General features: G+C 34.0%; 3 protein-coding genes across 3 annotated transcripts; all 3 read left to right on the forward strand.

Moving 5' to 3' along the window:
• Positions 1-1,981: 1,981 nt before the first annotated feature.
• Positions 1,982-4,790, forward strand: LOC143575116 (nudix hydrolase 8-like). Its single transcript, XM_077059564.1, has 8 exons — positions 1,982-2,196; positions 2,806-3,074; positions 3,167-3,232; positions 3,326-3,463; positions 3,537-3,614; positions 4,100-4,150; positions 4,237-4,380; positions 4,464-4,790. Exons 1-8 carry the CDS (start codon positions 2,061-2,063, stop codon positions 4,686-4,688), a joined length of 1,107 nt encoding a protein of 368 aa, XP_076915679.1. The 5' UTR covers positions 1,982-2,060; the 3' UTR covers positions 4,689-4,790.
• A 2,794-nt stretch (positions 4,791-7,584) lies between these two features.
• Positions 7,585-9,805, forward strand: LOC143575104 (deSI-like protein At4g17486). Its single transcript, XM_077059554.1, has 4 exons — positions 7,585-7,741; positions 9,121-9,408; positions 9,486-9,566; positions 9,657-9,805. Exons 1-4 carry the CDS (start codon positions 7,585-7,587, stop codon positions 9,803-9,805), a joined length of 675 nt encoding a protein of 224 aa, XP_076915669.1.
• A 725-nt stretch (positions 9,806-10,530) lies between these two features.
• Positions 10,531-14,163, forward strand: LOC143575105 (uncharacterized). The gene is made up of 12 exons (XM_077059555.1): positions 10,531-10,717; positions 11,367-11,451; positions 11,807-11,858; positions 11,946-11,966; positions 12,067-12,120; positions 12,207-12,257; positions 12,450-12,512; positions 12,747-12,812; positions 13,029-13,067; positions 13,193-13,315; positions 13,520-13,612; positions 13,740-14,163. Exons 1-12 carry the CDS (start codon positions 10,531-10,533, stop codon positions 14,004-14,006), a joined length of 1,101 nt encoding a protein of 366 aa, XP_076915670.1. The 3' UTR covers positions 14,007-14,163.
• Positions 14,164-14,167: the final 4 nt, after the last annotated feature.

Below are 14,167 nucleotides of genomic sequence, written 5' to 3' on the forward strand. Positions count from 1 at the left end.
TTGCTAACTCATCAAACGTGTAATGAAGGAGAGTTGATTAATAAGTTATTAATTATGATAATGGTCGAACCAATAAAACAACATTCAAAGATTGTAATGATGGTGATGTTGGGTGTTAGTAAATTGACTATGGTGTGTGTGTAGGGGGGTGGTTTGCCAAGTCAATTAATTAGGGTGTAATATGCAACGCCCCGGATGACAAGGTCGACATAGATGACGTCCCATTTTCTAACCGTAACACGGTCAAAATGTAACGCTAATGTTAGGGGCTCCACGCCCCCATTCGATATCTCAATAAAAGATACCCTTAACATTATATAATCAATCAACTGTACCTCACAATATAAAACCTACCATATGAACAACATTTGCCATGTGGATACCTTATCCTCTCATCTTTGGAGGATTTAAGAGTAAAAAACATAAAAGTTGGTACCATAACACATTTTTTAAAAGGCAAACTTTATATATTTACAACTTGTCAGAAATGTATCTATTATTAAATTAACAATACACGACAAACTGTTAAGATGGAATATAAACACGTGCATGTTTTTTTTTTTAAATACGATCTGCAATAATTATTCTATGATAAGTTGTCATTTATATAAGTAACAAACAAAATTTTATTTAATAATTTTTTCTAAAAACAATTTAAATAAACCGTAAGAGTCGCGTTAGAATTTGTTTAAATGCCATATATGGCAATTATGTAACAAACCACTTACCTCATTCTATTTCTTTCTTTCTCTTTTTTTCGCAATGGACAATTATGTCACTCTCTTCACCTAGTAATAGTTACATAAGCCTTTTTCATGACAATCAAAACTAGCAAAATGGACCCCCTCTCATCTTTCCTTCCTTCACTCGTTAAACCCGTAATTAGATGTTTTTACATAAGAGCGCCCATCCTCTCAGTAGTGGAGCTAAAACTTTTTCGACCGTTGTTAGTGTTTTTTCAATCATCGGATGTCTATCAACTCAATGCCCTAATGCCTGGTTCGACTATTTGAGCGTGTCATAAGTAAAACTAAAAGCTACAATGAGATAAATATGACCATGGAATGATAATGCGTCGTTCAATAGCCATTAATCTAATTCAAAACTCACTTCTTTACTTTTCATTTTCTCTTTCATATGCAACATGCATAACTTTCTCTTTTAATACACTTAGAAACTCAGGAGTTTGATTGAAAAACCTTCATATATGTAATATGTTTTACATGTTAAATTAAAAAAACCTACATGTACATCACATATATGTTTGTTTATCTAGAAAAATAGCCATGTGTTTTGTATGCAGACACGCTTTCACTCATTGACACATATATTGAACAAAAATAATATCTCTAATAGTCTAATACATTATATCAGTGTGTATATATATAATACAAAAGGATCTCACACTCACTCCACCACACAATTTCTTTCTTGATTATTATTTGTTTTCCTCTTCATATGAATATCAAATCTTGATCTTTGCTCACCTGCACTTTCTCCTTATTCATAACAAATAAAGATCTTATTTTTATACACTTAATCCATGTTTCATCACTAAAGATTAACACCCAGTTGGTATTTTAGCATAAAGTTTAGTTTTTTTTCAACCCATAAAAAAAGATCTTATTTTTATACACTTAATCCATGTTTCATCACTAAAGATTAACACCCAGTTGGTATTTTAGCATAAAGTTTAGTTTTTTTTCAACCCATAAAAAAAGATCTTATTTTTATACACTTAATCCATGTTTCATCACTAAAGATTAACACCCAGTTGGTATTTTAGCATAAAGTTTAGTTTTTTTTCAACCCATAAAAAAAAATCTTATTTTTATACACTTAATCCATGTTTCATCACTAAAGATTAACACCCAGTTGGTATTTTAGCATAAAGTTTAGTTTTTTTCACCATTTGATAATCTCCAAGAATCCCCCTTGTTATAATCAAGATTCCCTCAGTTGACTTGTTAAGATTATTATATAGTTTAATAATTGTTTGCTGATATCTTATCTGGGTACAAATAAGATTTGGAGGCCATTTTGTGGTGTAGATTTAAGCAATGGATTTGAAAGTATTTGATATGAAATCAGTTTTTGTGTCAAATTTGATTGGCCCAAAGGGAATGTTGTCTTTATCCACTTTTAACTTGAAGGCTGGCTCTCTTAAGGTCTCACCATTACTCTGCTCTTACAAAGGTATTATTTTTATATTTTACTCTGTTTATTACAAGAATTAGCAGTCTTTGAATAAAAATGTTGATCAAGATGGTTACTTTTTGCATTTTTTTTTCAAGATTTATGGAAGGTTATACACTAACTGACTAAAGCTGTTTTTATGACGGGAGAGTTGAATTGGCCATTGATTATACATTCAGTTATTTCGGTTATAAGTATATGGTTAACTGGAACTGAACTGTTAAATTTTGGTTTCTTAAGAAATAAAAAAAGAATTGCTTTGGCCCGGTTAATTAGGTTTCGCTTCAGTTAATTTGGTTTTATGCATTGATGCATTTTCCCTTGTTTTTTACAAGAATTAGCAGTCTTTGAATAAAAGTGTTGATCAAGATGATTACTTTTTGCATTTTTTAAAATATTTATGGAAGATTATGAACTAAAGCTGCTATAATGCTGGAAAACTGAATTAGGCATTGATTATACACTTCGGTTCGGTTATAAATATATGGTTAACTGAAACCGAACTGAAAATATTAGTTTTAAAAAAAATTAAAAATAAAAATTGCTTTGGTTCGGTTTTTTCGGTTTTATGCAAGCTCCTTTTATTGAAATACTTCCCTTGTTTTAAAGGTAATTCACATGAGGCTGCTTGTTTAAGTACTTCACAAGATGCTATTAGTCTTGTTGGGAAAGAACAATATGATGTGGAAACGTATTCGTGTCGATGCGATGACTCCGCCACGAGTCTCAGTAGCAGTATTGTGTTTAGGGAAAATCGAGCTCTTGATGCATTTGATGATGAGTATGGTGGCGTTGTTGTAAATCCAGAGAAACTACCGTCGGATGTTAATGTTTTCGCCTCTATCATTCGATCATCTATTTCACTTTGGAGGAAAGAGGTAAAACAAAACTCATAATATGATATAAACATATTCCCAAAATATACCCTTGTGTCATTGACAATTACAATATGTGTTTATGACAATTGCAGGGTAAAAAAGGAATTTGGCTAAAGTTGCCTGTAGAAAAATGTGATCTTGTTCCTATAGCAGTAAGGGTATGTTATTCAATATTCATCTTGATAATTAAAAAAAAAACATATGCAAGATTAAAGTGAAATAATTAAAGATTCTGACTTTTTATATTAAAGGAAGGATTTCAGTATCATCACGCGGAAAGAGGATACGTTATGATGACATATTGGATTCCTGATGAACCGTGTATGTTACCTGCCAATGCTTCTCATCAAGTTGGAGTCGGGGGCTTCGTGATGAATGACAAGAATGAGGTATGCATATCACATGTTTCATTAAAGTAATTTGACATGTTTGTTATGAATTTGCACATGTTTATTGGTGCAGGTTCTTGTGGTTCAAGAGAAACATTGTGCACCTGAGTTTGATGGGCTTTGGAAATTACCAACTGGATTCATTCTTGAGGTGTGCATTGTTACAGTTAATCTTACAATTGCTTCTACAGAACTCATATTCAACATTTTCTTAAGGGTCATGCTATCTCTACACCACCCAAAAAGTGTACACTAGCTAGATTGTCAAATCATGTGTCGTATGACTTTTTTGCCCTTTCACACGGACCGTATGATGCCATATGGACTGTATGATAGGACAAAAAAGGCCATACAGCCTTGTATGAATTTTGTCAGCAGTCACATAAATCATTTCTTTGTCAGTCAAAAAATCATATGGGCCGTGTGATTTGGCCCTCATATGAGTATGACCTTTATTGCCCTACCATACGGTCCGTATGACTACCAGCACGACACATTTGACCACTTTTCACCCTACCATACGGCCAGTATGGTTATATGGGCTGTATGACGCGTCATTGGTGTTTGAATAACACGTCATTGACGTTTGTATGGCACCCGCCTTTTTTTAAATTTGTTCCTTTTGATGTTGACCAGTCAGAGGAGATATTTAGTGGAGCTGTAAGAGAAGTCAAAGAGGAAACAGGGGTAAGAATCGATAATAATATAAATGGTATTTTTTTTTCAGTTTCTCCTTTGAAATCTAAAGTTTTTTGCTTCATATTTGTTTGCAGATTGATACCGAATTTTTGGAAGTTATCGCTTTCAGGCATGCGCATAATGTGGCTTTTGAAAAATCAGATTTGTTCTTCATATGCATGCTGAGACCAGTTTCAAGTGAGATCAAGATTGATGATCTTGAAGTTCAAGCAGCCAAGGTAAAAAGAAAAATGCTAAAATATCTTGTCATCTTCTTATATTTCGTGGCTCAAAATTTGACATTTAAACGGTTGCTATGCAGTGGATGGCATTGAGGGAGTTTGTTGAACAACCATTAATCAAAGGAGACAACATGTTCAAGAAAATAATCGACATGTGCATTGCTAGGATAGGGAAGCGCTACTGTGGATTATCTGTTCATAAAGTCGTCTCGAAGTTTGACAACCGGTTATCTTCCTTGTACTATAATGTTGTTGATGATCAAAGGCTTGATTGTTCTTCCAATGATTCTTGCTCCACTTCATAAACCTCAACATGATCCTAACTGATGTCTTCAATGTATTTATTATGAAGATGTATACAGGTTGCATCTATATGTGTATATTAGAAAGAGGTTTGTGAGATGTATATTCAGTCATAACTCATAAATGTATAGATGTTCATTACATTGATAGATTTAATATTTGTAATCTTTTAGCATGAATAACCACCAACACTATAAGTACTTAGATAAAAGATAAATAATCAGCAATAATCTTATAGTATAAAAGTGTTTTAAAAATTGTATCTGTAATACTGGCTTATTTTATTTTCTTAATTTATTGGTTCATTCAGCTGCACTAGTATTAGGGTTGTAAATGAACCGAACGAATACGAACAAGGCCTTGTTCATGTTTGTTCGTTAAGTAAATAATGTGTTCACGAACATTTACCGAACGAGATTTTATGTTCGTGTTCGTTTATTAAGGAAATTAATGTGTGAACACAAATAAAATCGGCAGAGCCTAGAGATTGAGACCGATGTATTCATCAATGTGAATAATGAAAGCCTGTAAACGAATCGAATGAACACGAACAATGGCATGTTCGTGTTCGTTCATTTAACTTTAAAAGAACACGGACACTTAATCGAATAAATATTTATGTTCATGTTCGTTTATTTAAAAATGGACATTTGTGTTTGTTTGTTTAAAATCTAAACTAATGAACAAAGATAAACGAACATATATGAACAAACGTAAATGAACACAAATATAAACAAACTTAAATGAAAGCACTTAAATGAACACAAATTAACAAATATAAAACCTTTAAGCAGATGACCTATTTAGATAATATTTAATTATTTTCTATTAATATTAATACATAAATGAACATAAATAAACAGACATAAACGAACATAAACGAACGTTCATGAACATAAATGAACGAACGGAACATGCGTTCATGTTCGTTCATTTAATTAGACGAACACAAATTTTTTGTTCATGTTTGTTCGTTTATTAAATAAACGAACATAAACGAACTTCCCGCCAAACGGTTCACGAAATTTCACCGAACGTTTGATTCGTTTACAGGCCTAACTAGTATAAATAAATGTTTTAAAAGAGTATCTGTAACACTGGCTGGACATAAAGTAGTATATTATTATGCTGGTTACTTTTAAAAGAATAAAAAAGTAGCATTAAAAAGATTGTTTGGTAGAGGACTATTTAATTAGCTATTTGCCAAACACTTCTATATATGTGAGAAAGTCCAATTATAAAGCGTATAAGCTTACAAGAATATTCTAATAACCTTTTTTTTTAATTAAAAAGACTTTAATAAGTGACCGAGCCTATATTTTTTTAGCCGACACTTATCAAAACTAGCCAATCTAGGGGTGTGCATGAGTTAATTTAATTTTGTTGAGTTTGACCCGAACCAAAAATTGAAATTTCAGTTTTTGAGTTTTTGAAAATTGTTTGACTTTGGTTTTTATAATTTTTTGTTTTGGCTAGGTTCAATTTGAGATTTTCTGGTTTGCTATTTGGCCTTGAAAATTTTTTGCCAGGAAAAAAGTGCCAAAAATAACGATTTTAGACTTTTTTTAGTAAATAACTAGTTTTTCTACTTGGCGCGGCAAAACCCCATTGTTGAGGCACGAGCATTGGTAAACCCAAGCATTACGACGATAAGTCGACACGAATTTGGTCAGTATCGGCTGTGTTCGTCAAGGTATAGACACCAATGGTAAAATTTGAGCGTTGAAACCCAAAAAATTAATTCGTCAAATTAACATATAAGAACAAAATATTAAAGACGATATTTATTTGGTTAGCAAACCCGAGTGGTGGTAAAACCCAGGTGTTGTTGGTCCCAAACATTGAGGCGGTAACTTGACACGGATTCAGTCGGTTTTGATTACTTATGTTACGATACCAGAATTAAAAAATGAAAAAAAAAATAAAAATTGAGGTGGATCAACGACCAAAATTTTTTTTTTTGGAGGGTGGTGTGTCGGTCAGTAAACTTGCGTATTGGTAAAACCCGAGCGTTGTCGGTCATGGGCTTTAAATAAGGCCACGAGTCTGCTCAAACTAGGTCAATTTCTTTCAGGTTTGTTATGATACAGGAACAAAAAAAAATTGACGTGTGATCGGTTTCCATTACGTTTATTATGGTGACTGAAGTAAAAAAATCAAAAAACAAAAAAGGAATAATAATCAACCATTACGATGCCGCCAAGTAACCAAATAGGCCACTTGCGGCACCAAAGTTCTTCTTTATATATATAGTAATCAATTGAGTATTATACTTTTAGGGATAAAATAGTCGAGTTAAATTATTCATTAAGCTATTAAAAGTTACTTAATACATAAAATTAAAAATAAAAATTTATAGTTCAGTTCAGTTTTTTTATTTCAATTGCACGTAAAACCAAGACCTTACCGAAAGTTTGATTTTTATAAAAATATAAAATCAAACTGTCATTTTTTTATTTCAATTATTTTCGTATGCTTTTATACTTTGTATCGTTTTTTTGGGTCTCATACACAGTTTCACATCTATCCTAGAGGCCGGCCCGGCCCGACCCGACCCGACCCGACCGATTTAAATTTAACGACCCTGCTAATAATAGATTTGTCCCTTTTACAATAACATTGAAAAAGTCAAATCAATCCCATCATTATTAATAATCAACTTTTTGTTTACTTCACACCTACGCACGTCTTCAACTTAACTTAATTGTTTTGTTGTTCCAACAAGTCTTGAACCTTAAACCTTAAACCTGTATTGTTCTTTCTCAACCTCTTTCTTGATCCATGTAAGCATGTTCTGTTCTGTCTCAATTATTTATTTCTAATTTTATTTTTTTTATTATTATTAAGTTAATTATTTTGTTGTGAATTGATTAGGATAGAATTAAAGTGGGTGTAATAATGCGGTTATTTCCGTTAATATCTTGGAAAGAAGAGCAGAAGAATAATTATACAGCAAGTAACCATGCTTTGATGTATCTAAATGTTTATGATCTTACTCCTGTTAATAACTACATGTACTGGTTTGGATTGGGGATTTTTCATTCTGGAATTGAAGGTACACAAATTTGCTATTATTAATTAATTGATTTCATCTTTTAGGATAAGATTTATTGCTAATATTGAAGGTCAAAAAGTAAGTGTATAATTGAGTCTGTTAGCTGTTAATAGTAAAGCTTTTAGTGCTTATGAAAAGATTATCCATTTTTTTAGTATTTTTAAATTAGACAAAAATTATATATTAAGTGTCATTTTAGTACTTGTGGTTTATTCAATTACGCAACTTTAATACCGTGTTTTGAATTTATTGCAAATGACTACTTCACGTTTCTAAAAGTTGCCGGTTTAGTATCTTTTTCTAACCCGTCTATTTTTGTTCATTAAGTCAGGGTAAACTAGTAATATTATTTTTTAAATTAGATTTTTATTGTAAGCCACCTAATAGTTTTTTTCACATAAAAAGCCAACATACTATCTATTTTTTTTTTATTTTGTAAAAGTCCGTTATCATTATTTTGCACATTTAAGTTCCTCCACGTGTTAAATTTGAACAAAGTTGTGATTTTTTTTAAAACTTATTATAGAGGTGTAAACGAGCCGAACTCGAGCTCGACTAAGTTTGAGCTATGCTCAGTTTTGGCTGCAGCATTTGAGTTGAAGAGGGCAGCCATTCTAGGCTGTCCCGAGGTGTTTACGGGCTGTTCTAGGGACTTCTGAACAGCCCCAAAAGTTTTATGACTATCAGGCTGTCTATAATTTGGGCAGCCCTGGACCCTTAATGGCCCGGAAAGTTCCAGAAGTGCGGTGAAACGAGCTGTAAATTTGGCGGTTCGTGACATTAAGCTCGGCTGGTTTCGAGCTATTTTTCTAAAGCTTGAGCTCTGCTCATTTCAAACTTTTTTTCTAAAGCTTGAGCTAGGCTTGTTTCGAGCTATTTTCTAAGCTCGAGCTTGGCTCGTTTCGAGTTTTTTTTTCCTAAAGCTTGAGCTCAGCTCTTGAGTCGTATTTTCAAGCTCGAGCTCGGCTTGTTTCGAGCTATTTTCTAAGCTCGAGCTTGGCTCGTTCCGAGTTGTTTTCCTAAAGCTTGAGCTCAGCTCTTGAGTCGTATTTTCAAGCTCGAGCTTGGCACATGCTCGGTTCCATAAAAAGTTATAAACAAATTATTATTATTATTGTTATAAACTGATGTGTTCTGTAAAATAATGTCTTCATTTTTCATCCAGTCATAATTAAGAGAGTTTTTTTTTCAAATGTAAATATGCTAACGGACTTTTATGATAAAAAAACAACAAAATAATGTTAAGGGACTTCACGGGAAACGAACATAAAGTATGTCGGTGTTTTATGCGTAATTAAATGTTAAGGGACTTCAACGAGAAAGAAACAGAAAGTATGTGACCTATTTGAAATCAGAATAATATATGATATGACAAACAGCACATGGTATGGAATATGCATTTGGAGCCCATGAGTATTCAAGCAGTGGGATTTTTGAGGTGGAACCGAGAAGCTGCCCTGGTTTCGTGTTCAGACGGTCCATTCTTTTGGGCAGCACGGATATGTCGTCTACAGAGTTTCATTCATTTATGGAGCATCTTTCTAATAAATATCACGGTGACACTTATCATTTGATTGCCAAAAATTGTAATCATTTTACCGATGAAGTGTCTATGCTTCTCACTGGAAATCCCATTCCACGATGGGTCAATCGTTTGGCTAAACTAGGTAACAAATGACTATTTCGTTTTCACTTTTTTGTAATAATAAATCAATAATGGCGAATTGATGTTTTTGACAAGCAGGCTCTTTATGCAACTGTCTCCTGTCAGAAAAAATTCAAGTTGGCGCTGTTGGACGTATAACCGAGCATGTGACATATTCTGGCTAGTCATTTACCTTGCCTTTTTTCTTCTAGCGTGTGACGGAAAATGGGAAACACTTAAATGAAGCTATCTTTTTTTATTATTTATCAGGTGACCAAGGATCAGAATCTGGATATTCATCATTAACGATGCTGAGTGATGATGATGAGGAGGATCGTGATCGCCATGGTCATGATCATCTGTTAACTGTACGATCTGCACCGAACATGGATGTTGCATTTCTGCAGGATAACCAGTGAAACTGGCTGCTGCTTAGACAAAACAGTCTTGAATTGTATTTATTGTAAAGTGGTGTTTGTGTTTGTTGTGCACATGTGTGTTATTTATGGTATAGGTTATGAATACTGTTAGAATAGAGAGTGATGAATAGGTTATTTATAAATTTATGACCAATTTTCTTTTATGAAAGTTTTTGTTTGTTGATTGTATATTTCTTGAAGGAAATTTGTTGAGCAGAGACGTTTTTTCCTTCCCACATGGATAGAAGTAAATAAACTGGAATTAACTCTAATTCCCATGTGATGAAAAAAAGTAAGTGGTCTCGAAAAGAAAATGATCCTATTTGACATTTTGACCACTATACGTTGCTAACATCAAGAAATGGAATAATCAAGAATCCCAAGTAACATGCCAGCCCGCTAAAGTAGCTAGCCCACGAAATGTAAGGCAAATTAAGAACAAAATGGGGGAAGTCTAGGATAAATTCATGGGTTTTTCATCCTGGAAAATGTGGGAACACCCTGTGGTTTTGACCCAGTAACATTGGAACTGGTTTCGGCGGGTCCAGGTCATGTCCGGTCTAGAGAGAAGCCCAACACCAGGTCGTACCGGTGTGTCGGGTATGGATAAGAACCAATTCTGGATATTTTATGCACCTATGATAGTACGAAAACATACATGTCCGAAAATAATAATATAATAAAAAAAAGATAGAGAAATATGGAGATTAAAATAATAGTAAGAAATGAAATCTGTAATCCCCAACAACCACCACAGCCAAGTGATTGATATGATGATGATGATGATGATGATGATGATGAATATGAAGAAGAAGAAGACGCTGACCGTGGATTCATCGTCAATCATCATCATCATCCTCTTCCTGTGCTTCCCAATTTCATCGTTCTCTCTTCCTTTCATCGTACTTCACGGTAATCTAAATCTTTATGTATGTATTTTGTATGTATGTATGCATTTGTACTTGTTATCACTAAATTAGGGTTCCTTTTTCACAATTCAACTGCTATATATCAAATTAATTGACTTCTAAACGATATCTTGCCTTAATTACTATGTTATTGAATGAATAGGTAGCGCAATTTGTAGTACACGTTGACCTAACCAAGTGATTATTGCTTGTGATTGTATTCGTAATCTTAGACCGATAAGGTTTAGTGACAAATGGCATTTATACTAGTTTCTAAAATATGATCTCATGATTGTTTAAAAAATCTTCACAGGCCACTGCTTGTACTTTTTATTCTGTCTATCGCGATCCCATGTTTTTCATGAGCTTCTGTTAGCGGCTGCAAATGAAGTGAAGTGAAAATGTGATATAGGAGTAAAGTAGAATTAGAGAGTGTGTGGGTTGCCCTTCTACAACAAAAAAAAAACAAAAAAAAAAACTGGAAGGTGGATGTAATGCAGTTGCAGATGTTCCTGAATACTCATAAACTGCTATATCTATATTGAACTTTTCACAGCTGAGCTTATCTGATTCCTTGTAGAACAAGTCTTTAGGGAGTTGTGACATGTATCAGGCACCTTCCTAGTTTCTGAATATCTGAATTTTCATTACAGGTATTGGTGATCAATGTTCAAATAAAGGATTGACACAGTTCACCCAAGAACTCAGCGACATGTCCAAGTCTCAAGGATTTTGCATGTATGCTTAATTTACTTTTTCTTGGGATGATTTTTCTCTTGTGGCATCTGATAATGCCCATACTCACTGGATTAGGCATGTTATACTGTTAAAAGGACTTTAACCTTTATTTCTTTCAAATAAATATTTGACCACAAAATCTTTTGAAGTTGCTTTCCATGTACTCAGTATAGTATTGCTTGATTTGGGCTTTCTCAACTGTCCCCATGTATTATGATTTTGGTTATTTGGGTTCAAATAAAAGTTGTTGTTTTGCTTGACCTTCATTTTGTGCACCCTTTATTTTGGTTATTGTTTTATTCATCTCCGACTTTTTAAATCATTGATTCTTATGGTTCCTTATTACTGGCTGTAGTGAAATTGGAAATGGAGCATGGGATTCCTGGTTTATGCCCCTGCTAGAACAGGTGGATTTGAGATGATTTTCACTATCAAGTGTCGTGTGTTTATATAATCTACTTATTGAAATCCTTTTGTTGTTGTATGTTTTACAGTCTGAAGTTGTTTGTGAGAAGGTGAAGACATCTCTATGAAGGAAGATAAATGATTTTCTACTTCAATCTCTCTTTGTTAAAATTTCTTTGGCTTACCAGTAAATGTAAATGGTTGCTTCAGGTGAAGGAAATGAAGGAACTCAGTAATGGTTATAACATAGTTGGACTCTCACAGGTGACTACCAAGATCCACTGTTTCTTCTGATTTTCATATTGTCTTTCTGCAACGTATTGCTTATCTAACTGCTCCTATGCATACAGGGCAATGTAATCGGCCGAGGTGTTATAGAATTTTGTGATGGAGGGCCTCAGGCAAGTACAGCTGTCTCCCCTAGTTTAGTAGTCTTTGCATTGTGCATGTACAAAGTACAATTAACATTAATGTTAACTGAAGTAGAAAATGATATGCCTTCACACATTAAGTTGATCATCATTCAATATCTACATGATCATTTAACATTAATATGTTTTGTTTTATCTAATGATGCTTTTTGTCCAAGACAGGTTAATAATTTGATATCCTTGGGAGGACCTCATGCTGGTACTGCCTCGGTGCCTCTTTGTGGTGTAAGTGCTCCCTTTTGATTATATATGAATTCATTTGTTAGTAGCTGAAATCACACTTGTTAGAAATTAAAGTCGCAATCCTTTATGTATGATTTTTAATTTGTTTAGGATATGTTCATGAGTCCACAAAATTTAAAACATTCAACTTTTATCTAACATACGGGAAGGAAAGTTTTCCTGACTGAATTGATCTAGTGTTTATTGTTTAATCTAAAATGTAGCATGGTTTTGCAGACTGGCATTTTCTGCAGGTTAGCAGATGCACTTATCAAGTCAGAGATTTATACTGATTATATACAGGTATGCAGGGATGATAGAAAAACCTGAATCCGACAGGAAAACCAAAACATTTGGGGCGGGTATGAGATTGGGGTGTGGGATTAACTATAGAAAAATTAACGGAGTTAGGGTGGGTGTGGCATTAGATGATGCCTACCCGATTACATGAAACCTTAGGTATGATGTCTTGACCAACATGTTTATTTTGCTAACAAGATTTTACTTGTAAATGTACAGGAACACTTGGCTCCCAGTGGTTATCTGAAATTGCCGAATGTAAGCCCGCTCTACTTAAGTTGCCCTATTATCAACTTCATTGCATATTTGTTAACAAAGGATTTGGTATGTGTAAATTGTTTCCATTGAGAGGGTGGCTGATTATGATTAGTGTTTGTTTCCAGAATATTGATGGCTACTTACAACACTGCCGATTTCTCCCGAAGCTTAACAATGAAATTCCAGAAACAAGAAACTCCACTTACAAGGAGAGATTTAGCAGCATAAACAATCTGGTGCTTATCATGGTACATACTAACACAGCCAACTTTCAATCAATTAGGAACTGAAGGAACCACCTTTTAGCCTTTGATTATTGACCGAACAAAAAGAGGGAACGGTCATGATTCAACCATCTCTTAAAATATGATCCAAGGGCTAAATATTTATGGTTCTTATTACGTCCCTCTGTTTATATGCGCACACTTATTATGCCCTGTCTGCTGCAACAGTTTGAGCAGGACACGGTTTTGATACCTAAAGAAACTGCTTGGTTTGGATACTATCCAGATGGAAAGTTCAGTCCGGTTTTGGCTCCACAGCAGGTTAGTTGGTCGTCCCATCATTCACTTAAGTACTACAATTTAAACCACATGCACACCTAGCATTTGCTTTCAAAGTGACTGTTGTCTCGTGTCGAGTTAATAACTAATGTCTTTTTTTCTATTACAGACCCAACTTTATATCGAAGACTGGATTGGTCTGAAGAAATTGGATGAAGCCGGAAAAGTTAAGTACATCAACGTGGCAGGAAATCATCTCGGGATTTCTGACAGTGACATGAAAAAATATGTTATCCCTTACTTGAAAGATGAAGATGTTATAGTAGATGATGAGACCCCTATGACGGCTTTGCAAGGATACGCTTCATCTTATACATGGCCACCATCAGTTAAAAGATTCTTCAGTGATTTTCTTGGGCTTACAGACCTATACTAGTATTTGATATTGATTTGAAAATATGAATCGCCATTGTGGCAGTGTGCCACGTGTAAGTTTACAAACATTTGTTGCACTGGAAATATGCTATGTTGTGAACCTAAAGGCCACACTTTGGTTGCAAATGTAATCGAAACATTCAAACAGACGATACATATTCT

The sequence above is a fragment of the Bidens hawaiensis genome, unplaced genomic scaffold (assembly GCF_021521415.1).
Source record: "Bidens hawaiensis isolate Kalapana, Puna unplaced genomic scaffold, B.hawaiensis_p1.1 tig00027298_1, whole genome shotgun sequence".
Lineage (NCBI taxonomy): Eukaryota > Viridiplantae > Streptophyta > Magnoliopsida > Asterales > Asteraceae > Bidens > Bidens hawaiensis.

Coding starts and splice junctions, on each gene's coding strand:
- LOC143575116 (XM_077059564.1), top strand. CDS start 2,061: ATGGATTTGAAAGTATTTGATATGAAATCAGTTTTTGTGTCAAATTTG. Junction 3,075..3,166: donor TTTCACTTTGGAGGAAAGAG/GTAAAACAAAAC, acceptor TGACAATTGCAG/GGTAAAAAAGGAATTTGGCT. Junction 3,233..3,325: donor TTGTTCCTATAGCAGTAAGG/GTATGTTATTCA, acceptor TTTATATTAAAG/GAAGGATTTCAGTATCATCA.
- LOC143575104 (XM_077059554.1), top strand. CDS start 7,585: ATGCGGTTATTTCCGTTAATATCTTGGAAAGAAGAGCAGAAGAATAAT. Junction 7,742..9,120: donor TTTTCATTCTGGAATTGAAG/GTACACAAATTT, acceptor TATGACAAACAG/CACATGGTATGGAATATGCA. Junction 9,409..9,485: donor CAATCGTTTGGCTAAACTAG/GTAACAAATGAC, acceptor TTTGACAAGCAG/GCTCTTTATGCAACTGTCTC.
- LOC143575105 (XM_077059555.1), top strand. CDS start 10,531: ATGAAATCTGTAATCCCCAACAACCACCACAGCCAAGTGATTGATATG. Junction 11,452..11,806: donor AAGTCTCAAGGATTTTGCAT/GTATGCTTAATT, acceptor TACTGGCTGTAG/TGAAATTGGAAATGGAGCAT. Junction 12,513..12,746: donor CCTCGGTGCCTCTTTGTGGT/GTAAGTGCTCCC, acceptor ATGGTTTTGCAG/ACTGGCATTTTCTGCAGGTT.